Raw genomic sequence first — 26,724 nt, 5'->3', positions numbered from 1 at the left:
GGTTTAATTCCTGCCTCACAAGGGGGTGCTGTGGGGATTGAGAGGGTTAAGGCACTCAGATAGCATTGCTGCAAGGCTATTACAAACCCTTCAACAAAGGAGGACAGAAAAACCTCGCTGCTGTTTGCAGACTGCTTACAACTTGCATCAGCTTCCATCAACTGGGAGGCATTTTCCTCACCAGTTGAGATTTAATTTCTTCTCTGCCTGCCTGCCCTATCCAGAGAGCAGCAGGACAGGAGTGGCTATCAGCACCGAACTCCCTTTTTACAGGATGGTGCTTTCAGATCTGGAGGAGTGTCTGCTGTCTGCACACTGAATACGTGTATGCATGTGTGTCAATGCAAGCATGTAGGGGGCTGCATCGGGAGAGCTCAGAAGTGAAGCCAAGCAGAGAATCTGCTCAGGAAGCCCTTTCCACCTCTGATCCTTCATTGTTGACTGTGCTGCAGACACATTATGTGTGTTTACAGATGAAAAGGCAAAAAAAAGAACAACCAACCAAGACTGATGCTGGCTTTAAAATTCCATTCAGCACAGCCTTCTGCACTGATTCAGAATGTTTATAAACACTGAAGTTAATGTAATCAGCACTGCAGCAAATACACACCAGGTACACAATGGAGACGGGAGTGTCAGATGCACTCCCAGCTCAGAATGACAGGTCTCTGCTGTGGGCTCTTCATCGTACAAAAGCAGCTGAAAAACCCCACTGAGGAATGTTTTAAAGAGCAGTCCTTGTCCGTCCTCCCCCACACTCCTTCCTCCCTCCTTCCAACCCCCTCTGGGAACCATAATTATATTAAAAAAGATGTCCATTCCCACTGAGCCTTTCAAGTCGCAGGGGCTTGCCAGACCGTGTGTGAGTGCAGGAAAACAGCCACTGCTCGGGCAGGGAAGTGAAGCACAGCCCCGGACATCAGTGTGGGGGAATTCCTGGGGAATTCCTTCTCGGTGGCCGGCAGCAGCCTAGAGGATGGAGAGGCCCTGGCCCCTCGAGGGCTATCCATCAGCCCAGCCCCATTGTCCCAAAGCAGATAGGAGCTGTGTTTACAAAGAGTTGGATGAGCCACTTTGCCCATACTCAGCCCAGTAATCTTTCAGCCCCAGGGAAAGGATGTGTGTCAGCTTGCCAGGAAAGACTCCAGCCATGGGGTCATTGCAGAACCCTTACCAAACCCATCCTGTGTCCCCATGCACACTTCCACATTCAACCACGTTAGCAAGGGGAAGGATTTAGCAAGAGGATGATTAGAGGGCTGGAGCACCTCTCCTGTGAGGACAGACTGAGGGAGTTGGAGATGTTCAGCCTGGAGAAGGCTCCAAGGAGACCTTATTGTGGCCTTCCAGTATCTGAAGGGGGCTACAAGAAAGCTGGGGAGGGACCTTTTAAGGTGTCAGGGAGTGATAGGACTGGGGGGATGGAGCAAAACTAGAAGTGGGGAGATACAGATTGGATGTGAGGAAGAAGTTCTTCCCCATGAGGGTGGTGAGACCCTGGCAACAGGTTGCCCAGGGAGGTGGTGGAAGCCTCATCCCTGGAGGTTTTTGCAGCCAGGCTGGATGTGGCTGTGAGCAACCTGCTGGAGTGTGAGGTGTCCCTGCCCTTGGCAAGGGGGTTGGAAGTGGCTGATCCTTGAGGTGCCTTCCAAGCCTAACAACTCTATGATTCCATGCTTTGGGGAGGTGCATGTGAAATGTCCTCTCACAGCAGGTTGCTGCAGAGACGTTACCTCACATGTCAGGATCAGCAGAAAACTCTTGTGCTGGCTGAACAGCCAAAATGCTGGGAGGACAAAACAGTGCTTGACTACAATCAAGCCTTCTTTTTTTCCCTCTCCTTTCCACCCAGCCAAATGTTGTTTCATGCTTTAATTGCAATTTTCAAGAACTATATTAGCGTGACAACTTATGGAAGTGTCGGCCAAGTTACTACACCACTTCGAGTCCTCTGTGCCTGAAACAGATTTTTACAGGGGTGCAGAGGAAGTGCTTTGTGCAACTTTGGAATCTCTCTTCTCATGGCCAAAATGAGACTTCTACCAGCCCTAAAAAATCAAGAGGTAGTAGATAGCACTGTTGTGCAGTTAAAGGGGTGCTTTTCCTCGGGGAAGGGAAGATTCCTCACTGCCCACACCTTTGGACTGTCAGAAGCACCAGGTGGATTGGTTCTTCTCTCTCTCTTTGTTTCTAGTGGAATATGTTTAAAGATTCATGAAAGGGATTTCTGAGCCTTAGAGTGGTTCAGATGTCCCTGTACCAGGAGTGGAAAGGATGGGGGAAACCACTGAAACCTCTGATCTATTATTATAGGCACCATGGTATATAAAGTATTTAGGGGCTCTCTTCCACATCTTAGGCTGGGATGTGCTTTAGAACCCCACTGCTGTAAGGGTTAGAAAGGAAGAAAGAGACAATTGCTGATACAGCAAAGCAGAAGTCAGTCCCATCAGCCTCTCAGAGAAGATGCACAGAGTGACCTCAGAGTCACAGAATCACCAAGGTTAGAAGAGACCTCAAAGGTCATCAAGTCCAACCTGTCACCACAGACCTCATGACTAAACCATGGCACCAAGTGCCACATCCAAACCCCTCTTGAACACCTCCAGGGATGGGGACTCCACCACCTCCCTGGGCAGCACATCCCAGTGGCTAACAACTCTCTCAGTGAAGAACTTTCTTCTCACCTCCAGCCTAAACTTCCCCCTGGCACATCTTGAGACTGTGTCCTCCTGTCCTGGTGCTGATTGCCTGGGAGAAGAGACCAACCTCCTTCTCCCCCCCCCCAAAAAAAAAACAACAACCCAACATAAGTATGATGCAATTAAATATGTTACATATGACCTTCCTCCCCTAGAAACAACAAAGAGCTGCCAAACCCAAGTGTTCTACTCCTGCCTTTCCTGCTCATGCAGAAGTCCCTTTGGGCTTCACAGAAATTTTGGGCTCACCCACACAAAAAAGAAAGGCTGCAGAACTGGGGGCCCCATGGCACCGCGTAATAAATCTTGGAAGTTAACAGCCAGAACTGTGCCAAATGTGATGGGGCTTGCTTTGTGCAGGATCAGGAAAATAACACATTCTGGCTCAATAAATTAGGCCTGATACACCAGGGCTAATGGTCTGCTGCTGCTGCTGCTGCTGCTGCTGCTGCTAATGGATTTGCATTTTTCTCTCACATGTTTGAGGTCTGCGATTCGGGAGGCTGAGGCCCAAAGCTCTGTCAAACCTCCCTGTATTCTTGAAGGCAAATCTCAGCTGGACCCCAGGTGGAGCCCTGAAATGTCACTTCACTTAGCTCAAGCTATGAGCCACCCCAGGTTTTGCATTCTGCAGTTCATTTCAGATTCCAATTGGCAGCAAACTCGGGGGGTGTGGGGGGGGTGGGGGGAATTTTGTGCCTTGGCCACGTCTGTTCTGTGCCACCTGCAAGTTCTCAGGGGCAGCATTCCCCTTCCCAGCCCTCAGAGTGAACGACTTGGGCAATTTCAGCGTTTGCTAAACCATCACTGCTCCCCGTGGCCAAGCAGGTGCACCAAAGAGTTGCCAAGGGTGAGAACAGACCTGCCTGGTGTAATCCCAGCTTTGGTTATTCTCTTTCCCAGAGGAAAACCTTTCAGCTGCCTCACCCTGAACATGTGAAGCACCCCACGCTGTCTTTGCCTGGGTCTGCAGAAAGTTTAAAACAGCAGAGCTGAGGTCTGGCCTGAGCCACGCATCTCAGCAGGGGCAAGCTCAGGTGCCTGTGGCAGTGCATTAAAAGGGAGATGGGAGAGAAGAACTCTGGGTAAGGAGATAAAAATAAAAAGAGGAAACATTTTATAGTGTGGGGGCTTGATGGCAACCTAGAGAGCCCTGCCCCGGGGAGAAATGTCTCATCAGAAGTATTTCTTGAATGGAGTTGGGGGGGAGTGGGGTAAATTAATGTATTAATGGTGGAAGTAGCCAGACAAACACTGCAAGGAGAGGAAACCCAGCCGCTGAAACAACTGTTGCAAGGACGGTGGAGCTCTCCAAGGACAGGGGGTTGCTCTCCTAAGCTGCGGGCTGCAGCTTTACAGAGGAGGTAGGAGGCTGAAATCATTGGGGCAGGTTCATCAGCCTGCAAGCAGGGCGTCCAGAGGAATTCCAACAGCCTTACAGCCTGCGAATCTCTTCACTAAACCTCGTTACTACGTAGTAACTTTTGTTATTTTGGAGCAAACCTTGTATCAGGCTAATCCGCTTTGTTACCGAGCTGCCCATCCTTCCCTCCAACAGGAATTAAGTGCTAAAGGAATTAAAAGGAGGAGGAGATTGCTGAAGGGGTCCTTAGAGGTATCTTTTTATAGCTGCTGGCTGCTTCCCCCCCTTTCTTTTTCCACTATGTGCGGTATCCTTCCCCACTGATTCTGTCCTTTTCTGCTTGCCAGGCATTGATTTGTTCCTGTGTTGTTCTAATGGAGCTTGAAATCAACATGACTTTGTTGTTCGTTGTTGTCATTGTTGTTCACATCTTTGTTTGGGGTTCGGCATCCTTGTGGAGGCCAGGGCAGCTCAGGAGCTGGCGTTAAGAGGCTAAATACCTCCTTAGCACAAGATCCACAAAGGCTGTGTCGGTGTCCAGCATAATAAAGGCTGCTACACAGCACAGCAAACCAGTGCCTCCCTCCTCCAGAGCAGCAGCCCTTGTGCTGGTTCTGAATCCCCTACACACACACACACACACACACACACACACACACACTTATCAGTGCACACAACAGAACGTGGCCAGATAAAGCTCCTTCTTCCAGCAGGCCCCATAAAAACCCTGGGTATCACTCAGGATCCACACCCAAAGCGTTCACGAGTATCTGTCTCTATACCAGGGGAGATCTCTGCTCATTTCACAAGCGGTTTATCTGAGACATTTTTATCTGCCGTACCAACGGCCAGACAGGTAGGGACAGGCTGGCAGGGGCAGCAGCCACGGCACAGGCGTCCCACCATCCCGGTTCCCAAAAGGAGCCTGCAGCTTACATCACGCGGGCGGGGAAGCACTGCCGAAAGGCACCACCGGAGCCCCACCGAGAGGCTCTCCGGGCTCCGCGATTCCCCCCTGCACGCACACCGGACTCTCGCCGAACAAAAGCCAGCTGCCGACAGCAGCCCGCCGGGGGGTGGGAGATAACGGCGAGGGGCGAGGCCGGGCAGCCCCGACCCCCACCCCTCCGCTTCCCGCAAGCGGACAGAGCCCGGGGCTAGGCGCAGCCCCGGCGGAGCGGCATCGCCCACGGCGGCGGAGCGAGCCGTGTCGGGCCGTGCCGGGCCGTGCCAGGCTGCGGAGCAGGCAAAGAGTTAACGCCGCTCCGCTCCTCCGCCCAGCGCTGACATCACGCAGGAGAGGCCGAGCGCCGCCGCCGCCCCGCCCGGGACTGTCTGCGTGTGCGTGTGGAACGGCCGTGCCTTGCAGCCCCCCGCCCCGCGGCCGGCCCGGCCCCGCGCCCCCCGCCCGGCCATGGACCGCCGCAGCCGGACCTCCGCCGGTGCCCCCGCCGCCGCCTGAGCGCCGCCGGCGCCCCGCGCCCCGGGAAGCGGAGGGCAAGAGGCAGCGGGCGGGGGCTGCCGGAGCCCCGCCGCCGGAGCCACGGGACCGCCGCGCTGCGAGCGGCCGCTGCAGCCCGCGGAGGGCTCTCCCTCGCTTCTCTTCATTTGTTTTGCCTTCTCCCTTCCATTATTTTTTTGGCCCTTTTTCCTCCTCTTGTTTTTGTGATTGCATTCCCACCCCCACCCCCCTACTTCCCCTTCTCCCTCGCCCAGCTCCGCGGACGTGCCCGCTCCCGGAGGAAGGCACCGGCGCTGCCCCGCGCCCACGGAGAGGGGCCCCGCCAAGCCCCCGGGCCCCTGAGCGGAGCTCTCCTGCGGCCGCCCGTCCTCCCCGCTGGGCGCACCGCCTCTTTGTCCTCCCGCACCGACTTTTTTTTATCGTTTTTTTTTTATTTTCCCCTCCGCATTTTTAAGCAGACCTGAACATCACCGGGGGCGGGGAGGGTGGGGGGCCCAGCGAGACGCTGCCAGACCGACCCCTGCCCATCTCTCCTAAGGAACTCTCATGGCTTCACAGCTGCAGACAAGTTGCCGTGCATCTTGCTGGACTATCGGAGTTTGCATCCTGGCGGCCGCGCTCCTCCCAGGTGAGCCGGTGTCCCCCGGGGAGCTGCGGGGGTCGGGTGAGCCCCGGAGAAGGGCTGCGGGCTGCCGGTGGGGGGAAAGGGGTGCGGGAAGCGCTGCGGAGCGGCTTTTGGAGGGTGCGCGCCCGGCTATGGAAGCATCTGCGTGAGGGGTGAGAAAGAGTTGGGGCCGATTTAATCTCTAGCTTGGAGAGGAGCAACACGATCGTTTGTTTTGGAAGCGGCTACAGGCAGTGGGCACCGGAGTCCTGCGAGCTGAGGCGGTTTGTTTGCTTTTTGGATCGAGCAATGTCTAGCGAGGCAGAGCAGCCAGGCTTCCCGGGAAAGGGAGCCACGAGGCTGGGGAATGAGCGCAGATGTTTGGGAAGGAGAGATGGAAGGTTTCAGCTGTTCAGATCCCCGAAAGCCCCACTCAACACCCACGCTTCCCATGGGCTCTTTTGCGAGGGACTGGACCGCTCCCAGATTTCAGACCTTCCCTTCGCTGCTTTTGCTCTTGGGTGCCTGATGGCATCTGATCCGTCTCTGGAAAGGAGGAGATGGGCAAAGGTTTGGGTTGAATTCTCCCCAGCTCGTTCGACCGCTGCTGGCGGTTGCAGAACAGTCACTGTGTCCACACCCCAGGGTTTGGTCCTGCCCCGGGCTCTAGCACAGGTCTTAGAAGCTAGAGAGTGACCCACTTTGTGAAGTGCCCTGGAGGGGACTGTTTTATTCTGCTCCAGTGCGGAGCGGGTTAATGCCATACTGGAAGGCTTTCTGGAGTCGGCAGTGGAGGCACGGAAAGGAGACCAGCAGCTGGGTTTACATCACTTGTGAGCGAACTGGGAAATGCAAGTAGAACCGATGTTTGCCTTCTCGAGGCTAGGTTCCTGGCAGCTGGGTCTGGAGTGCGTGACAGTGGGCACATGTGCCACCCCCAGATTGATATCCAGCCTTCTGCAGGATCTGTAAGAGGCAGCCTGTGCCTGCAGAAGTGGGGGTTCTGCCGCTGGAGAGAAGTTGCAGGGTGGAATTGCCTCTGCTTCTCCTCTCGTTGGGCTGGGGCAGCATCCTAGGAGAGCAGCCGGGCTGGATGGGCTGTGACGGAGATGTGACCACTTAGCAAGGTTTGGGCCAAAAGACCATCGAGCAAATGGCAGAACCCAGCGTTCCACAGTGCCAACAAAGACAGAAGTGATAATGTCCAGGGCATGGGAGATCAGTAAGAGCCCAGGGACTTGGTTGTCTAGTTAAAACGGGTGAGGACAGAGGCGAAATGGGAGGAGATGGTGGTCAAGAAAGCAGGAGACTGTGAGAAGGAAAAGGTTAACAGAGTGATGAGAAACCACGTCTGGGCATACCTGTGTATTCCCAGGACAAAGGGATCTGGATCTGCTGTGCATTGCAAAAAGAGGTGATGGAAGGGACAGCCTCGGGCTCCCTGCGCTCCTCTGTGCTTCCAGGCAGGTGCCTGGCTGAGCTCTGACTCCTCTCAAGGAGGCTCAGAACTTTCCATACCATTCTTTCCTCCTTCTCACCCATTCACCAAGCAGCCCCATGCGGGAAACCCTCCCTGCAACCCCTGGGGAAAGCACCGGAGGTGGAGTAATGGTGTAGTGACTGTGCTGGGCAAATCAAAAGGGGTTTCTGCTCCTCTAGTCCCCCTAGGTATTGCTTTCACCAAGGAGACACCCAGACAGTAACCCTGGGGAAGCCTAGCATCTCACCTTGTCCTGCCAAGAGGGACTTCTTTTCTCTTTCCTACCCTATTTTTGGCTGTTCTCAAGGCTTTACTGCCAGCAGCCAGGCGTTCTTGTCTCCTGCCACTCTGCAGCAGGCTGGTAGTTTGTCTTGCACTGTCCCGCTGTCAGCTCTGCCAGGATAAGTCAGTGGTGCATCTAGTGGTGCCTTGCCAAGGAGAGGGTACAGCCAGCTCTGCAATGCTCCAGGAAATTAATCCTCCCTGACCCCTGCCCATGATCACCGAGTCCCCTGCAGCCTGTGTGGGTGAGACTCTCGGCTGGACCGGTTTGGTGGTGGATGCAGCATGTTTGCAGCAGAGACTGATCCTACATTACCTATTTATTCATTAATTCCTTTCATTCAGTTGTGCATTTAGGTGGTGGTTTGAAGAAAGAAAAAAAGAATAGCTCTATCCCAGCCAAAGCCAAGACAGCTTATTTGTGCTCTGGATGCATCCCAGAGCTGCAGGGAAGGACCAGCACAATACTGTGCTAGGTTCTGCACAGAGCCACAGCACACTGGCAGTCCTTACTAAACTACTGGTCTGAGGCAGGCAAGTTCCTCAAGCTCATGATGAATTGTGGCAAAATCAGCTGAGGGTACATCTAGAACAAGCCATAGGGAAGCTGGTGAGGGGTTTGGAGCACAAGCCCTGTGAAGAGAGGCTGAGGGAGCTGGGGTTGCTTAGCCTGGAGCTCTGGGGAGACCTTATTGCTGTCTGCAGCTGCTTAAAGGGAGGTTGTAGCCAGGAGGGGGTTGGTCCCTTCTCCCAGGCACCCAGCACCAGAACAAGAGGACACAGTCTCAAGCTGTGCCAGGGGAAGTTTAGGCTGGATGTTAGGAAGAAATTCTTCCCAGGAAGAGAGATTGGCCATGGGAATGTGCTGCCCAGGGAGGTGGTGGAGTCACCATCACTGGAGGTGTTTAAAAAGAGCCTGGATGAGGCACTTGGTGCCATGGTTGAGTTGAGTAGATGATGTTGGGTGAGAGGTTGGACTTGATGATCTCTGAGGTCTTTTCCAACCTGGTCTATTCCATTCCATTCCATTCCATTCCATTCCATTCCATTCCATTCCATTCCATTCCATTCCATTCCATTCCATTCCATTCCATTCCATTCCATTCCATTCCATTCCATTCCATTCCAGCTTGCTTACCCAGGAGAAGGGGAGAGGGCAACTTAGGATCCCCTGTTGGTAAATGTGGTTTGGTTCCTAGCACCCAAGAAAGAAGAGAGGGAGGCAGGTGACACTACCTGCTTTCTGGACAGCCTTTCATGCTCACCTGATCAACGCCATTTCCTTTTGTCCCCATCCACATATACTGCCTCCCCCTTCTGACAATGTTAGCTTTTCTTCTGATAAGGAAATAAAAGTTCCCTGCTGTAAAAGCTGTAAGGAGTCCCTTAAAGCCTGCTTTACAAATTGTCTTTAATGTGATCGGCTCAATCGTCCAGAACTGATTCAATTCAGGGTTCCTGCAGCCTTCCTACCATGCAAATTTATCTGCCAGTCCATTTGGTGCCAACAGCCAGGTATCAACTCAGCCTTCAGTGTCAGGGCTTCAAGATGCTGCTATGAATAGGGCTCATGGAAAAGCTGTGGAGCACTGGGGAGGAGAGATCCTCAGCACTGATCCTCAGAGGTTAGGAACACTTGCAGTTGAATTTATGCTTTACAGGTCTCAACAATCTGTCTGTTTGTCCCCGCCATGGAACTCGGTGCAGCTTGGGAGGCAGAGCAGAGGCATTCATCTTCAGCTTGGTCATGCATCTGCGGATCTGGGCTTCTACTTTCAAATGCTCCTCTCTCTCTGGGGACAGATTCTTGACTGCTGTCACTGGGCTAACTCAGGCTCTGAGGGGATCCTGGGAGCCCTTTGCAAAGAGCAAAAGGAGAGCTGGAGAGGTGTCTGAGGCTTGGAAACAGGGCTTGCAGGCGGCACTGACTGAGCTGCAGAAACCTGGAGGCTTTGGGTCAAACTTGGCTGCAGCTGAAGGAAGGGGGAGGTTCCTTTTTGGGGAGGTACAACAGTTCTCTGGAGTGCTGGGAACAGCCAAATTGTGTCACTGCGGGGTCTGGTCCATCTTGTACTCAGCAGATCTACTTTAGTATCCCAAAGCGGCTTCCAAAAGACAGAAAGTTGCCAGAGTTTTATTCAGCCTTTGATTTGAATTCGTGGTTGCTTTTTCCTCTCCCTTTCCTATCTCCTCCCACAACTCAGAAGCAACACCACCAGGCTATTTCAGGCAACCAAAGTGTGTCTTTTGCTGATATTTTCTCCTTGAGCCTCGCTTGCTGCGGTGGAACCAACTCCTCTAGTTCTAACCCAGCCCGCGTTGATGAGCTCATGTGTGTGTCAGCGTGGGTGAGGCGACAGGCTGCACTGAGAGCCAGCTCAGCCCACGAGCAGGAGGGTGTCTGCCCCATGGCCAGGGCCAGGAGATGACTGTGGAGAATCCTGGAATTGTCAGGGTTGGAAGGGACCTCGAGGATCAGCCAGTTCCAACCCCTCTGCCATGGGCAGGGACACCTCACACTACAGCAGGCTGCTCACAGCCACATCCAGCCTGGCCTTAAAAGCCTCCAGGGATGAAGCTTCTACCACCTCCCTGGGCAACCTGTGACAGTGTCTCACCACCTACATGGGGAAGAACATCCAATCTGAATCTACCCATTTCTAGTTTTGCTCCATTACCCCCTGTCCTATCACTCCCTGACACCCTAAAATGTCCCTCTCCAGCTTTCTTGTAGCCCCCTTCAGATACTGGAAGGCCACAATTAGGTCTCCTTGGAGCCTTCTCCAGACTGAACATCCCCACCTCTCTCAGTCTGTCCTCATAGCAGAGCAGCTCCAGCCCTCTGCTCATCCTCGTGGTACTCCAGGTGAGGTCTCACCAGAGTGGAGTAGAGGGGGAGAATCACCTCCCTCAACCTGCTGGCTGTGCTTCTCTTGATGTAGCCCAGGATGTGATTTGCTTTCTGGGCTGCAAGTGCAGACTCTGCTCTCTGGACCAGCAGTGTTAATCAAGCTTGCAAGGAGTCAGCTGGAGCAGGGGCATTGCCACATCCACAACACATCCAGCATGAGGCAAATGCTCACAGCTAACTGGTGGCTGACAAGATGCTGATGCTGGCAGAGCCTGGCACATCTCTCCTCACACTGCCCCTCCTCTGGGCTGTAACTGTACCAGCCACAAAGCTAAGTTTACAGGGAGGCACCAGAAGGATCCTTTGGGCACAGCTCACACCTCAGCTGAATCATGAAGGGAACCAGAAGAGCTGGTTGCTGTGACCTGCTTCCCAGGCCTGCATTTCCACTGGCAGCCCTTGCCCTCTGCTCGTGCTGCTGAGGCTGGGGACAGCAGGGGGAGAAGAAGAATAACTTGGAGTTCAAATCAAAGGCTGGCTAAAACTCTGGCAACTTTTTTGCCTTTTGGAAGCTGCTTTGGGATATTAAAGCAGCTCCACTGAGTACAAGGTGGACCAGCCCCTGCAGTGACACACTTTAACTACTCCCATTCATTATCAGGTAGGCAGAGAACAGTGAGTGGCCACCACTGGCCACCTTTCCCTCCTCCAGTGCCCTCAGTTGTGGCTCAGCACTGCCAGCAGGCAGGCACCTGGGGAAGGTGGTGGGGCAGCACCAGGGGAAGATTTGTTTTTGAAGAGGAGAAGCCAGGCTGCCTGTGAATGGAGCAGGGGGGATTTGGTGTCCTCAGATGTCTGACCAAAATCCTCAGGGCCTCTGAGAAAAGGTTTGCATCTTGCAACATCGTTGCTGGAGGCTGTGCTGGCTCAGCCTCTCTCTGAAGAGAGTTGGGGTTGTGCAGTCTAGAGAAGAGAAGGCTCCAAAGAGACCTTATTGTGACCTTCCAGTATCTGCAGGGGGCTACCAGAAAGCTGGGGAGGGACCTTTTAAGGTGTCAGGGAGGGATAGGATTGGGGGGAATGGAGCAAAACTAGAAATGGGGAGATTCAGATTGGATGTCAGGCAGAAGTTCTTCCCCATGAGGGTGGTGAGAGCCTGGCACAGGTTGCCCAGGGAGGTGGTGGAAGCCTCATCCCTGGATGGTTTTAAAGCCAGGCTGGATGTGGCTGTGAGCAACCTGCTGGAGTGTGAGGTGTCCCTGCCCATGGCAGGGGGATTGGAAGTGGCAGATCCTTGAAGTCCCTTCCAACCCTGACAATTGTATGACTCTTGCCATCCTGGCCTCCTTTTCCCAGGCCACCAAGCCATACAGATGTAAACAAAAAAAAAGGCAAAAACAAAGGAGAGAAAGACAGAGGTGCTCCAGGCTGAGCAACCCCTGGAGATCGTCTTGCATCAGGTGAAATCAGGGCAGCTGTGATGCAGGGTGAGTTGGTGCCGTCAGCCACCGGAGCTGGGACCCACTTTGCATGGGAGACACCCAAGGTGTTAATTACCAGAGCCCAGCCAGCCCAGCACAGGGAATTCAGAGCTCTGCAGTGGAGGTTCCCTAACCTAAATTATTGTTTCAGGTGAGAATTTGTTTAACTAAAGAATGGAAGCTCATGGTACATCCCCTTGCTTTCCTCCTGGCTGCTGCTGAGCCACAGATGTGCTCCTGGCCTCACAGTTTTCTTGGCTTCTCCCAGGGGAGGTTCAGTCCAGGCTGGTCTGATGCATGTACCCTCCCAGCACACATAAACCTGCCCTCCCAGCTTCCAAGGGGAACCCCTCAGCTCCATAGCAGAAGAGAAACTCCTGCCCACGCTGCTCAGATGTGGAAGTATCAACCACGGGAGGAAGGACAGCTTCCCCTCAGCCTGCAAGGGAGAGCCTGTGGCAGCCAGGCAGGCACCTCCTTGTCCTTCCCCTGTGCCAGGTTTCAAGTCCTGCCTTTACCTTCTTGTCTCTGTCACACACAGCAGTGTGCAGCAAAAGGTGCAGGCTCAGAGGCTTCCCCTGCCCAGCACTGTCTTACTTTACATAACCTGTGCTGCCATTTCTCTGTGTCCCTGCCTCCATGGGGACCCAGGGAAGCATGGGCAGTGCAATGCCTTGCTGTCCATTCCCTGTTTCTCCCTGTCCCTGGGGTTGGTGCAGCCCTTCATGCAGGCTGGCATCATAAAAGCTGCGGCAGCGCTCGGCTCTGCAGCGGTGCCAAGGCAGAGGAACAGCAGCTGGTGGGCATGAGGAGGGGAGAGGGAGCTGCAGTCCCTTGCTGATTGCCTAGCCCAGGAGGACAGGGGGGCTCAGCTTTGTGAGGGGGGATCTTGCATGGCACAGGTCTGCATGGGTCAGTGCCAGGGGAATTCTGGGCAGCGGTCTCTTGTCTCTTTGGCATCTCTGTGGGGTGCTGGGGATGGATAGGAGGAACTGACCCAACCTGATGAACCATCTCCTCTCCATTCCTCCACGATAAAGCTGTCCCTGCAGGAGGTTTATAATCCTCCTTTGACATTGTTTGGTGTGGTACAAGAGGAAAGCCTTTCTAAGCACTATCCACCCAACTCTGCCTCTCACCCTCACTCTGCTCCAGGCCTGTTGTCCCTGGCTCTGAGCCAGGCCACTTGGAGACTGGTGCACAGCACTGCTTTCCCTCTGCATTCAGCCTACAGGTGAGAGGCAGCATCCATGTAACTCTCCTCCCTGAAGGACAAAACACAGGGATGGGGGTTTCTGTTCCCCACCCCAGCCCATTTGCCTTTCAAACTGCAGGAACCAGCAAAGTGCCTCCATCTGCTCCCCACCACGGAGGGATGCTACAGAAGGACCTGCAAATCACAGCACTGCCTTGAAGCTGCGGCAGGTACCAGATGGACCACCTAGCTACATGACAGCAGGTGCTCCCAAGCCTGGTTAGGCAGGAGGACTCTGCCTACATCTCTCTTCTCAGCACTTCTCTCTCTACCTAGGAAAGCCCTGAATCAGGCTGATCCTGACTCTGTTTTTCCTTTCCCACGGAAGATCCACCCCCCTCCCCTGTGCTTGGAGCATCCAGAGGCAGCACCAGGAGTGACAGAGGGTCCCTGCAGCTCACAGCCAGTGGCTAACAGCCAGATTTTCAGCTGTGGTGACAGTGAGAGCAGTTCCCAGCACAAAGGTCTGTCTGTGCAGGAGATGGCAGGGCTGGAGCTCAGTGTCATGTGGCCACCTGAAAGCAAATCCAGCTTTGCTCATGGTGTGAGGCTACAGATGTGGTAACAGAACAGAGCACTGAAGGGGCTGTGGCCATGCCATGGCTTCAGGGGGACTCTGGATTTCAGCTGGTCTTAGAGTTGGCTTCTTTTTGCACTGAGAACCCCACACTTGGCAAAATCAAGTTTCATTTCTTACCCTCTGGCAAGATACTCTCTGGACTGAGAGGGGTACTGCTTGAGAAGCTTTTTTTGCTGTCCCTAGGAAAGACAGCCCAAGGGGGCAGAGTTCTGGCTGTGGACTCAAGAGTCTAATGCTAAGGTGTAGAAGAGGCTGCTGGGACTCAAGAGCTCAAGCAGAGGCTTGTAATTAGAGGCTGTTGTGCTGAGTGTCCTGGCAAAGCCAGGGGTTACAAACAGTGTGTGGCAGGCAGAAGTCATAGACCTAGGGGAGAGTTTAGTTTGATGAACAGAGTTTACTCAGAGGCACATGCAGAGGGCAGAGGAAAGGTCATGGTTTCCATCACCACCTCCAGGTTTCTGTGTAGAGTAGCTTGATACACCTAGGTTATGCTGGCCTGTGCAAGGCACTTTGGAGCTCAGAGCAGAGGAGAATAGCAAAGGAGAAAGGAGCCCTGCCTTGTCCTTGAAGAGCCTAATCAAATGAGCTGAGCTCAGAGTCTGGGGCTGGGTGAGATATCAGCACCCTGCAGAGTCATAACTCACCCTTCACACACACACATGGCCGTGACAGAGCTTCTCCTTGCCTTGAAACATCTTGCCCTGCCTCTGAGGCAGGAGCAGAAATAAGGACTGTGTCCTGGTGTCTCAGTGTGTCACAGTCCCAGCTCTGCTAACTAACTGCTGGAGCTGCAGCCGCTGCGCCAGACTGCTGCATGCTGTGTGCCCAGCACAGGGAGTGCAGGGCAGGAGAAAGGATGCTGCCAGCACATGGAACATCCATGCAGCCTGCAGAACTAAGCTGGTCTGAGCTAGGACTACTTTTTTTCCTTAGTGAGAGGCATCTCAGGGGGCTTTGCTCTTTGGCTTTTCTTGGGCTAGATGATCAGCCCTGAGACAGACCCCTTGTAGACAAGCCTAGAGCCACATCCCCACCAAAGCAGTTGTGCCAATGGCCTGAGGGTGCCAAAGGGAGAGGAAATGTTGAGGACTAATAATCAAAGTCAGTTCAGGGGCTGGGAGTGCACACACAAGGAAAAGATCACCTCTGTTCCTAAGAGGCTGCAGCTCACAATATCTCCTTGCTGCTCTGACTTAGCACCAAGGCCTGGGTTATTCGAGGAGCAATGTTGTTTTAAGGGCTGGAACAGAAAGCAGCAGCTACTGATTTGGTGGTGTACAGCAGGGACAACTTGCACAGCTGCCCATTGCTGGGCCTGTTTATGCTCTTCCCCTTGCCAGCTGCAGCAGCACAGTGGCCAGGGACCAAGTGGCAGGAAGGGCATCTTCTGGGGGCAGGGGAGAGCCAAGGCTGTGCCCATTTATGGTGGTTGAAGATCAGGGATGTGTTGTATAGCTGCATCCTTGCCATGCTGTAATTTAGAGCAGCTGCCACAGTTTCCATTGGATACAGGACCCCTCCTGACTCGGTAGGCAGCGCTGCTGGGTGCTGTCAGTCTGTGCATTGCACCCCACAGCTGGCCACACTGGAGCTCTGTGTATTACACACAAGGAGGATGAGTTCATTCTTGTGTACCATGGGGCTGAGGCTTAGATGGGAGCTGGTGAAGAAAAGGGCAGTCTGAGACCAGCCCAGGACCCAGATCTGAGGACACCTATGGTCACAACTTCAAAGCCAAGTGCTGTTTGTTATATCAGTGAAGCACATGGGGTCTTATGAAAGCCTTGAGAAAAGGCTTCTTGCTTTTCTCTTCAAGGCCATGGTTATGAAAGCCCCTCCTGTGCAGCAGCACATGAATCACTCTGCATGCACTGGAGTGCCACTGCTGCCCTGCTGTGTGCCCCTGTGCACACATGTCCACCTGCTGCCAGCCCTCCCATCCTCCCCAGCTTGCAGTGGTTTTCTGCTATCTCCTGGAGGGATTCAGGGAGAGGAGAGGGTCACAAGGGGAGGGGACCTGCTGCTATTGCTTGTGACATCTGTGGCAGCCCCTTCAGCTGCCCAGCCTGGGTGGTGTGTCCCAGCTGCAGGCAGGGAAGCAAGACCCAGACCTTCAGGGCAGCAGCAATGCCCTCTCTGCAGCAGCAATGCCCTCCCTGCAGCAGCCTGCTAACATCTGCAGGGGAGCAGGGGGAGACCAGGAGCTCTGTGTGTGCAAGTTTTGTGAAGGGATTTTCCTGGTGATGAGGCTGAGCTTGCCAAATGTGCCTCATGTGCTTCAGTTCAGCAAGAACCCAGAGAAAGTGGAAGAGGGCTTACTGGGATCTCCTTGCAGAGGGAGTGATTACGGTGTGCTCTGATCTTCAGAGGCAGCTTGGGGATTTGCTCGATGCTCTGTTACCTAATGGGTGTGCTCGTGTATCCCTTTGATACAAGCTGAACAGGATCCTTTGGGGAGGATGAAGGCAGTCATGGTAAAGGGTGGGAGGGATGGAGGGGGGAGAGAGAGGCTTGAGCAGCTTGTAAAAGGAGGAATGTTCTCAGTGCCTGAGGAGTGGGGAGGGAATTAGGAGCAGGACGGAGCCTGGCAGGAGGGAAGCTGTGGGGGTTGCAAGGGCAGGCAGTGCTCTGGCAGCTTATCTTTGGGTCCTCTAGGACCCCCTTGAGAGCAAGGCTGAGAACTTTCACATCATTACACCTGTGGCAGACTTGCTGCCATGCAGCATTGTTCAACCTGTGATCAGTCAAACCTGTGTGCAGTCAGCCTTTGACAAGAGTTCCTTGATGACCATGATAAAAGGAGTCCACCTCCCTCCCCACCCTCTGCAGGGAGCACAACACTAACCACGTGGAGAAGCAGCAAAGCCTCCAACAGCAAGACTGATCTGGCAATCCTGCCCAAGCCAACACATGGATTTCCCTGCCCCAAAGCTCAGGTGGCCTTGGCATGCAGAACACCTGGGACACACTGCTCCAGCAGGCAGAGCACCACGTGAGGCTCTGTCTGGGCTCTTAACTCCAAGGGCATGCCCTTTAGTTGACATCTGTGAGCAGGTCCTTGTGCCCTGGTGTCCCATCTCACAGCAAGAGAGATTGGCCATTGGGATGTGCTGCCTAGGGAGGTGGTGGAGTCCCCATCACTGGAGGTGTTTAGGAAGAGCCTGGATGGGGTGCTTGGTGCTGTGGTTTAGTTCATCAGGTGGTGTTGGGTGGGAGGTTGGATTTGATGGTCTCAAAGGTCTTTTCCAACCTGGTTAATTCTAATTCTAAGGACATGTCCTGTAGTTGACATCTGTGAGCAGGTCCTTGTGCCCTGCTGTCCCATCCCCTCTGCTGGGGCTCCTGGCCCAGCAAACCAGGTTGTTGTTCCCATGAGGGTGCCTCAGCCATCTCATCTCCTGTGGGACATTATCCCAGACACCAGGGCAGCAGGGACAGTGCAGAACTCACCCCTCAGGATCCCAAGGAGCTGATGTTCATTTACAGCTGGTTCAGCTGGGAACTGAGCTAGCAATTTGCCACTGAAAGAACCTTTAGCCCCTGACTCCCCCCATTCCTTCTGGGAGTTGGATTTCTCAGCTTACTACAGAATGATGGTGGTAGGAAGGAATTCTCTGGGGGGCTAATATTTCCAACTATCACACTGGAGAAGGACAATTCCTCCTTTCTTGGCATGGCAGGAGCAGACCTTCAAAAATGCACTCTGATTTTTAAACACCCTTTTTGCCTCTGGTGTAAATACCAAAATGCCCTTCTTTCCCCCCCCCCCCCCTTTTTTTTTCTCCTCTTCCCTCTCTCCCAGAGATTAAAAATATCTCTAGCCTGGGGAGGTGCATCCTTCAGTGAGATTTATAATGGCTGCTCTCAAGTGATGTGGAAAATGAGCCTCCCTCTGCCCCATCCAGCCTGGCACCTTCCAAGAATTTATTTCCTTTATTTGCCTGAGCCTAAGAATACTTAGAGGCTGCATCTCCACCCAAGCACTCTAATTATTTAAGTTTTGTTTATGGCCAGTCTCTGGGGAGCTGAGCATGTCCAGGCTGCTGATCCTTCCCTCCTCTGGGTAATTCAGCCCTGCATTAGTGCTGCTTGATAATGATCAGCACATCACAGCTGCTCTTATCTATTGCCCAATATCTATCACCCTGGCTCCGTCAATTGGCCGTGCCTTCGGAGCTGGGGTGAGCAAGATGTGCTTGGCCTCTGGCTGCCAGGGCTGCTGCACAGAGCCAGGGAGCAGCCAGCGAGCTCTGGGCAGGGGGTTGTGAGTGGGGACCTTGCTGAGGCAGGGACTTTTGCATAGCATTTAGCATGGAAGGGATCCTGACCTAGCTGAAGCCTTTAGATGCTGTCTCAGCTTTGCTTGTACTGGGGTTAAGCCTCTTCTATGTGAGCACAAAGCTTTGACTCATTCCTGTGCAGCCACCCGAGTCACAGGCAGTGCCCTGTGCCATGCCCATGCCAAGCTGCCTCATTGTTTGTAGAATCACAGAATTGTTTGGGTTGGAAAAGACCTCTGAGGTCACCGAGTCCAACCATCAATCTAACACCACCACGGCCATCAAACCGTGCCCCCAAGTGCCACAGTCACACATTCCTTCAGCACCTCCAGGGACAGTGACTCCATCACCTCTCTGGGGAACCTGTTCCTATGATTCCCCTGCTCACATCTGTCCCTGGAAGCTGGTGAGACCCCCTCACTGAGGGGATGGGTGAGCACTGCTGGTGAGGCAGGAGCTGGGGGTGTCGGGAGGCAGAGAGAAGGAGACACCTTTCCCACGCTCCCCATGCTTGGTCAGCATAGGCTCCTTCCTTGGCATGGCCAAGGGCTCTGCTGCTGAGCAGTGTCCAGCTCCACAATCAGGCTGGGGCTACCTCTGGTCTTTGCAGCTCCTTCCCACAGCAGCTGCTCCACCATCACCTCTCAGTCCCCATCTCTGCCTCGCTGCTGTGCCCCAGCCTGGTCTCTACTCAGGCTGGCCAAGCTTGGCTGTCCCATTCCCCTGCTTAGCCAAAGGCAGGCCAAGAGAGTTTTGGCAGTGAGGGCCTCTTTTCCCACCCCTGTGGCCAGGCATCCCAGCCCCAGTGTGACCCAGAGGAATCTGCTCCCCGGAGGCCGCGTGGTGGGCAGCGCCTGGGCTCCCGTCACGCTCCACGGGAAGGGGAGCAGAGGGATTTTGATTGCATTATGACAAACAGCAGCGAGATGGAGTGAAAGCTGCAGCCTGCCTGTTGTAATTCCAATTAGCAGGGGTAATGTGGGCAAAGCTTGACAGCTGTATTGATCCAAACTTTGTATGGGAAGGACCTCTAATGCAGTTTCCAGAGGTCCCCCGGGGCCGAGCACAGGCGCAGCTATGGGGCAGGAGGGGAGAAGAAAAGGCAAAGGAGTGGGCAGCTGCATCTTGCCACCTGAAATGCCAGAGCCAGCCTGGTAGCCAAGCTCTCTCTAGGGCTGGATTTGCCTCAAACTCTGTGCTGCCAAATCCACTTGAACCCCTTAGGACTTGTTTCTACCCACATGATGAAGCAGGTCTGCTCGGTGTGCATGTGGAATGAGTTCATCAAGACTCTGTTTCTTCTCCAGACAGAGTGGACCCCAGTAAAAGAAACCAGCAGCAATCTCCCTGCTGGGGAACCAAAGCCCAGGGCTGCATGGGAAGGGGGGAGGAGGGAGGAAGGGGGAGTTTCCCTCTTGCACTTCAAGGCAACTCCTCAAGGTCAGATCTGAGGCAGGCTGGCAGAGATCGTGGGCAGGCTGTTCCTGCAGATGCTGCCTCAGCTGTACCCTGTCTGTGGCTGAGGGGAGGACTCCAATTTGCAGTTTTGCTGGTATTGATCTGAGACCTTTCACTGGCTCTAAGCTCACTTCAGAAGAGGCTAAACTCATTCTTTTTGGGTATATATGGCTTTGGTTTTTTTATTGCTCTTGACATCCCAATTGCTGCCATGCCCGTGGAGTACCTTAGAGTACCTCAGTGGCAATGGGGAGATCTGCTGCCTCACACTGACTTCTACCAGGCATGAATCAGCTTTCACTTGAAGGGAAAGAATGGCCTGGAGGTGATGGCAAAGGCAGGCTGAGCTCAGAAGGGCTGGCATCATTTCCTGGCTTTGCCACAAGCTCCCTGGAATACCCTTGGCTAGCTCACTTCACCTCTGTGTGCCTTGCCTTGTCAAAAGCTGCTGGTAGCAGCCCCTCTCTTCTCTGCTGGGGTTGCCCAGTGTCTGCAGGGCAGCTTGCACAGCTGGCCTTGCCTCCATTGCTCTTTGGAAGCAGGAGACCATTGGTGAAGCACAGGGAGAGGTGACTCCTCTTGGTTTTGTCATTTTTCACAGCAGCCAGGAGCTGACAGCTTCTTGCCTGGTGATTTTAAAAGACAAGAAACTGTTTTGCCTGGATCACTGTACAAATATTCTGTCAGGGCAAACACTGGACCCAGTTTCTTCCTGCTGGGAGTGTGAGGTGTGTGGGTTGAAGCCATGGAAGTGGGTGAACATGGCCCATTGGCTTCCCTGCCTGGTTTAATTCCAAAGCCTCTTGATTTCTCACTCCACTACTCTGGCATTTGGGTCACTTGTGGTTTCCAGACACTTCTCTGGGAGGGGTTGCAGGTAGGTGAGAGGAAAACAACCTCTTCCCACAGTAGGCTGGGTAGCCCTCCAGATCCCTGCTACCCTGCCAGCCCAGGGCAGCTGCCACCCACACCATGGCTCTACTGGACAACACACTGGGCAGGACAGGGTTCATATTATGCCCCAGCTGTGCTGTGAATGCTGAAGCAGGAAGGATAACTGAGTGCTGGGGACAGCAGTGTAACTTTCCAGGTACCTGCAACTTGCTTTGCTTTTGCCACTGATTTCCTAGGTGGCTGTGAGCAAGTTTCAGAACACCTGAGCTGCCCCACTGTAGGGTGCAGGCGACACAAAGAACCTACCTGTTGAGTGAGCAAGCACTTCAGCAGCTCTGGTCCTTCCATAAGAGGGGGCCAAGTAGCAATGGAAACCCAGGGCCTGTGAGCCATCCAACTTTCACATGTGAGCAATCACTTGCTGCTGATTATAGTTGTCTGAGACAGCAGATGGATTTAAACAAGTGTCTTTGTGCCATGAAAGCTTTCTAGGCTGCATCCTGGGTAGATCAGGATTTTAGCCATATGCAGGAGCCTGTGGTATTCCAAGGCTGAGGGGGGAAACTTCCCTGGAAAGATGTGCACCACAACAAGCTGTTGCTTTTGGTGGCCAAAGCAGCTGCAAGGTTCACTGAAGGATGGAAAGGAGGTGGAAACTTGGGAGCTGGAATACTGCAGCTCCATGTAAAAGCAAGGAAGCAGCAAGCTCAGCAGCTGCCTCCTGCCTGCCCTGGAGTCTGTCTGCATCCAGCTCCTTACCTGTCCTGCCTCAGTCTGCTCCAGCAAACCAGGCTGGGAGTGTTGCAGACTGGATGAATTATTAGAGAACCCTGGTCAGGACAGGCAGAGAGAGAGAGATGGAGGGTTTAAAGGGTTTAAAGTCCAATAATTGTTAATTATTGCCCAAGATTCCCATGAGACTCCCTGGGAAACAGACATGCTGCTCCTCTGCAGAGGTGCTTCATGGAACATTAGTCTCTGTCCTGGCCACACTGAGGCCTTTCTCTCTGCCTTCCTTCTGCCTCCAGTGGGATTAATAAAGAGCTGCTGAAGAGCTTCTTATCTAGTAGCTGGATAACGTTTGTAATACAGGGAGGGGAGGCAGCTCTGAACCAGGGAAAAGAGCAGAGGGAGAAATAAAGGGGGGGGGGGGGGGGGGAAGAGAAATAAATAAAAAGAAGAAGGACTTCTGGGGCAGGGGAAGGGTAGGGTGTGGGCCAGGCTGGGCTGGGCTGGGCTGGGCTGCTGCGTGGGAAGCAGGCATGGCTGCTCCTGCACCCAACCTGTTCTGCAGAGAACAGATGTGGGTTTCCAGGGCTCGTTGGGCCGGGGAAGAAAGGGCTGAACCCAGACGCCAACAACAACCAAAGCAACCCCAACCAAAACCCCTGGGAACCCCCTCTGAAGGCCAGGGAGCACAGGAGAGGGCTGCTGTGGACAAACCCCATCCACAGGAGGAGGTTTTGCAGCCTCCCACGAGCTGCTGCCCTGGCACCCATCTCCCTGGCAGGGTGTTGCTGCCCGGCAGCTCCTGCTCCCCTTCTCTCACCAGCCAAAGGTGTCCACATGCAAGCTGGCATCAGGCAGGAGCCTGGAGGCGAAAGGGCCACACCTGAGAGGCAGGCCAGGCTCTGGCTCTTCTCACGGGTGTGGGCTGGGAGCCGGTTGGGCCGGGCTGGGCCCCCGAGGCCAGCATCTCTGTGAGCATGCCAGGGCCACGGCAAAGGGAGCAGCTTGGTGCAGAGCGGTTGGTGCAGGGAGAAGCGCTTGCTGGTAGGCAGGAGGGGGTTTAGCTCCCTCCATCCCTCCCTGCAGTGCTCTCTGCAGCCTCCCAACACACTCCTCTCTCACCCTGGGACCACTTACTTTCTGTCCCCAGCCTCTTTTGGCCCTTGAGACCTGAAAAACTCTGCTTCCCAGCTGGGATGAAAGCTCCCTGGGACTCCCTGGGCTGGAAAAGCAGCTGCCTGGCCCCCGTGAATCTGGGGACAGGGCTGCAAAACTCAGCCATGAGTCCACAGGGACAGAACTTGTCTGGAGCTAAGGAAGTTGTGATGATGGTGGGAACAGCTCCAAAACTGGCTCTGGAGAGTGAGGGCTCCTTTGTGTCCTCCAGGAGAGAATGGAGACAGCTTGTGCCAGGAGCAAAGCTTCCTAAAGGAAAAGCCACTTCTTATTTCCCCCCGCCCTGCACCCACATTCCTTGGCCTCTGCAGCCTGTGTTTCCCCAAAGAGAGTCCTTCCCCTCTGCAGACCCTGGCAGCTTTGCAGGCTTACAAGTGTACTTTCACACTTGCTGCTTTCCCCCCAAATGCAGCCAGGTCTGGGGCTGACCACACCAACTGTGTCAGGTTTGCAGCTCACTCTGCAAATCTAGCGAGGGGAGAAGGGCTCTGTGCCCCAGGGGAAGGCTCTGTGCCCCAGAGGAATACTCTGGGGCATGCCTGGCTGCTTCTCTCAAATGCTCCAGAGGAGCTGTGGGTGTCTCCAGCATGTCTTAGATGTTGTTTGCTCCAAAGCCCCACACCATGGCCCCACGTGGACAGGCTTGACAGTTAATCCACAGGGAGATTAGTGTCTGAGTTTTATCTTCACCCACCCCGGTTCTCATCCCTGGTCTGTCCAGATGAATCCATCTGGGAGACTTGGCAGGGCTGTGCCAGCTGAGCCCTCTGCCCATTCACTTCACAGATGAGCAGGTCTGGCCCCTGAGCTCACCTGCTGTGCCAGCCCCCACCTTAGGGGTGAGGTTTACTAAAGGCAGGCAGGGGGATGCTCCAGGTGCTTGAGCAAATGGGGCTCTTTCCAGAGCCAGGCAATGGGATCATGGCTCTCAGAGGATTCATGCCCCCTGGGAGAGGAACATGGATGTCCCTCCCTCCTGCAAGGCCACTCCAAGGTGCCACCAAACCCATTTATGTCTTGCTATGGCTGGAGGATGAGGGAGAGGAGTGTGAGAGGGGTGACCCCCCCTGTCCTCTCCGGTGTGTGGCTGGGGTCTGCTGCTGCCCTGCCCCACAGCCCTGCATGCTCCCTCTCCAAGTGGGATTTGGCTCTCCAGGACCATCTGTTCCTCTCGGCCCGTTGCCATGGTGACAGGGTGGCTTGAGATCTGGTGGTTTCACCAGCAGCAGCCACGGTGCTGGGGAGGAGATCCAGGCTGGGAGAAGAGTGCCTGTTCTGGGCAGACATGGAGGGGAGAGGCAGGCTGCAGTCCTTCCTTCTTCTCCAGGCTCCCACACTGCTGTCCTGTCCCTGGGCTCCTCCTGCTCCCCACCTTTCCTGTCCTGTCTCCCCCTTCCCCTCCAGTCTGAGCCTCCAGAGCCACGTTGGCAGCAGCAGCAAGATGAGTTGTGTGTGCTGGGAGGTGCCCCAGTCCCTGAGCATGACAGTGGGCACTGAGCCCACAGGATGCTGCCAGGAGTGGCCATGGATCCTGCTTCTCCCCCAGCCCTGCTGCTGCTCCCCCCCACGGCCATCATGTGTGCTGCTGGAGCTTGCTTCCTGACCAGGGGAGAAGCTGCTGTGGTCCCCACAAGCAGTGGCTGTGTCCCACCACTTGCCCACTGTCTGTCTGGGCTGGTGGCTCTTGGTCCATCGTAGCTCAGGCTGGAGTCACCTGTGCAGTGCTGAGCACAAGGACGTTCAGGATGTCTGCTGAGCTCTGTGGCTTGGTTTGTGCTCATGCTCAGCCCCAACAGTGGGAGCAAGACCGTGGGTTCCTGCTTGCTGGGCTGTGGCTGGGCCCCTCCTCTCCCCATGCAAAGGTTGTGGCTGCCTGGGAACACGTTGGCTGGTGGGCAAGTTTGGACTGGCAAATGGGCTGAGATCTGCTGCTGGCAGTGCAGACAAGACCTGGCCTCCTGCTCTGCCTCTGCACCAGCTGAGCCTAGGCCATGCAGGGCAGCTGGGCAGATGCCCTCACCCTGCCAGGCTGTGGCAGCTTGGCTGTTAGTGTGAATGCAGAGAGCCACTCGCAGGACCGAGCTACTCCCAGCCCTCCTCACTCTAAACAAGCCTGGAATGGAGAGTAAGCCTGATGCAAAGGATGCCCTGCTGTCTGTGTACCTCTGCCTGTTTCTCTCTGTGTGTTGGTAAATGGAAGTGGAAATGGCTTTTAAAGAAACAAATACAGACACAGAAGAGAAAACAATAACTGTCTGCTTGTAGACAGGAAGATCTGGGCTAGCTGTGACACCTGGAGATGAAATGGATGCAAGATGACAGATTGGCAGAAACAGACATGGGGTTTGTGCTAGTTTAGCATCCTGATAGAAACAGAAGATGATTCAGGTTGCAAAGGACCTCAGGAGGTCACCTGGCTACCTGCTGAAGCGGATGAGTGTGCTGAATGCTCTCTGCCAAGAGCTCCATGCCCCTTCACCTCACTGCAGACTCACTAGAAGGCTGCTCCTGGTGGCAGGGCTTTGCAGGGCCATGGCAGCAGGAGCTGCAAGGCTGAGTCTGGGGTGGTTCCATCCCTGGAGGATTTTAAAGGCCAGGCTGGATGTGGCTCTGAGCAATCTGATCTAGTGTGAGGTGTCCCAGCCCGTGGCAGGGGGCTGGAACTGAATGATCCTTGAGCTCCCTTCCAACCCTGACAATTCTATGGTTCTGTGCTGATTGCAAACTGATGGTAATGGAGCTGTGAGCAGCCAGGGGCAGAGGGTCAGCAAATAATGCAGCAGCAAGCTGGGGGAAGCCTAAGCAGAGATTTCCTTTTGGGTCCCATACTTGCTGGAGAGGCAGTCTGGGGTTTTCGATGATGAAGCCTTTTGTTTGTTTCCACTAAATCCAGGGGCAGAGGATCGATGAGGCCAGTTGTCACTGTATACCTTTGTGCTGGAGTCCTGCTGTGCTGTCTGCAGGCCCTGCTGGGAGCTTTTCCAGTCCCTGACTTTACCCCTGCACAGAACCTGTCTCTGCTCCCAGGGCAGGAAGGCAATAGAGAGCATTTGGGCTCTGCTGCCTTGAGGCTAAGTCTTGGGTTTCCCAGTGAGAGAGTATCAGACCTGAGTCCTTGCTGACCTGCTCTGGGAGCTGAGAGGAGGAATCAGGGGCTCATGTGGCCCTTGTGAGTGCAGAGCTGACTTAAAGTCACCTTTCTCTTCCCTTTGTATCCCTGATCTGAGTGCAGCAGGACTGAATGTCACCTGTTCCCTCGTGACTAGCGATTTACAAGCACTCATCCTGCTTCTTGTTTGCAGAGCAAATGCCCTTTTCCTGTTGGCTCTGCCCTCCCTGCAGCAGGGACTCAGCATATTCTGGTCTTGAAGCTTCTCCCAGATTTATGAGCTTGCTCTTCACCTTGAGACTAAGGCTCCCTTGCCCTGGGACAGCTTTGAAACCCCAAACATCAATTGCTGACTTCAGCAAGCACCATTGATCTCCCAGCGAGGAAAGTCTCTCTCCTTTTCCTTCTTCAGGATGTGGGTTTGTGGAGGTTTTGTTGTTGCCCTCTCTGTATTTCTCTGGAGACATGGAACCCAAATGGTTCTGAACAAAATGTGACTTGAAAAGAACTCATTGCTGATGCTTATGATTGGGGGGGGAGAGGGAATGTTGCCTCCTTGCCAGAGACCAACACCACCACCACCCCCCCCCCAACACACACACACAAAATAAGTCCCTCAGTTTCCTCTCCACTTGAGAAGCAAGGTTCTTTAATTGGCTTTTAATCTGGGGAAGATGAGAGCTGTTTGCATTGAATTGGTAATAGGGGATAATATCTTACCCTGAGTGCTGGGTTATTTGATCTCTGTGCGTCAGAAACCCAAGCATATGGCTGTGAATTCGGGGGAGAGGGAGGGGGGGGAAGAGAGCACCAGGGCTGGCTCAGGGCCCAAAGAGGAGCACAGCTGCTTTTTTATGCTGCTTATTATTGCCAATAATAATAAATAAGAGGAGGAACAATCACCTTTTGTCCTGTGCTTCCAGAGCATCAAATGATACCAGGAAGCTTGTGGGAAAGCCTTCAGGGACGTGCATAGGGCACACAAAGGGTGTTACACTGCCCAGCCACTGAGTGGGTC

At 54.2% G+C, this 26,724-nt stretch overlaps 1 protein-coding gene across 1 annotated transcript in view; it reads left to right on the top strand.

Moving 5' to 3' along the window:
* The first annotated feature begins 5,397 nt into the window (after positions 1-5,397).
* Positions 5,398-26,724, top strand: part of NECTIN1 (nectin cell adhesion molecule 1) — a 77,763-nt gene continuing 56,436 nt past the window's right edge. Inside the window, exon 1 of the mRNA XM_068159965.1 lies at positions 5,398-6,155. Within this exon, the coding sequence (XP_068016066.1) occupies positions 6,074-6,155 (82 nt within the window). The 5' untranslated portion in view covers positions 5,398-6,073. The remainder of the gene's footprint in view (positions 6,156-26,724) is intronic.

This window comes from Melanerpes formicivorus, unplaced genomic scaffold (assembly GCF_026170545.1).
Source record: "Melanerpes formicivorus ecotype bairdi unplaced genomic scaffold, bMelFor1.0.p_v2 SCAF_47, whole genome shotgun sequence".
In the NCBI taxonomy this organism is placed as follows: Eukaryota; Metazoa; Chordata; class Aves; order Piciformes; family Picidae; genus Melanerpes; species Melanerpes formicivorus.
The sequence above is the reverse complement of the archived record's forward strand: the minus strand, read 5'-3'. Positions and strand labels throughout refer to the sequence as shown.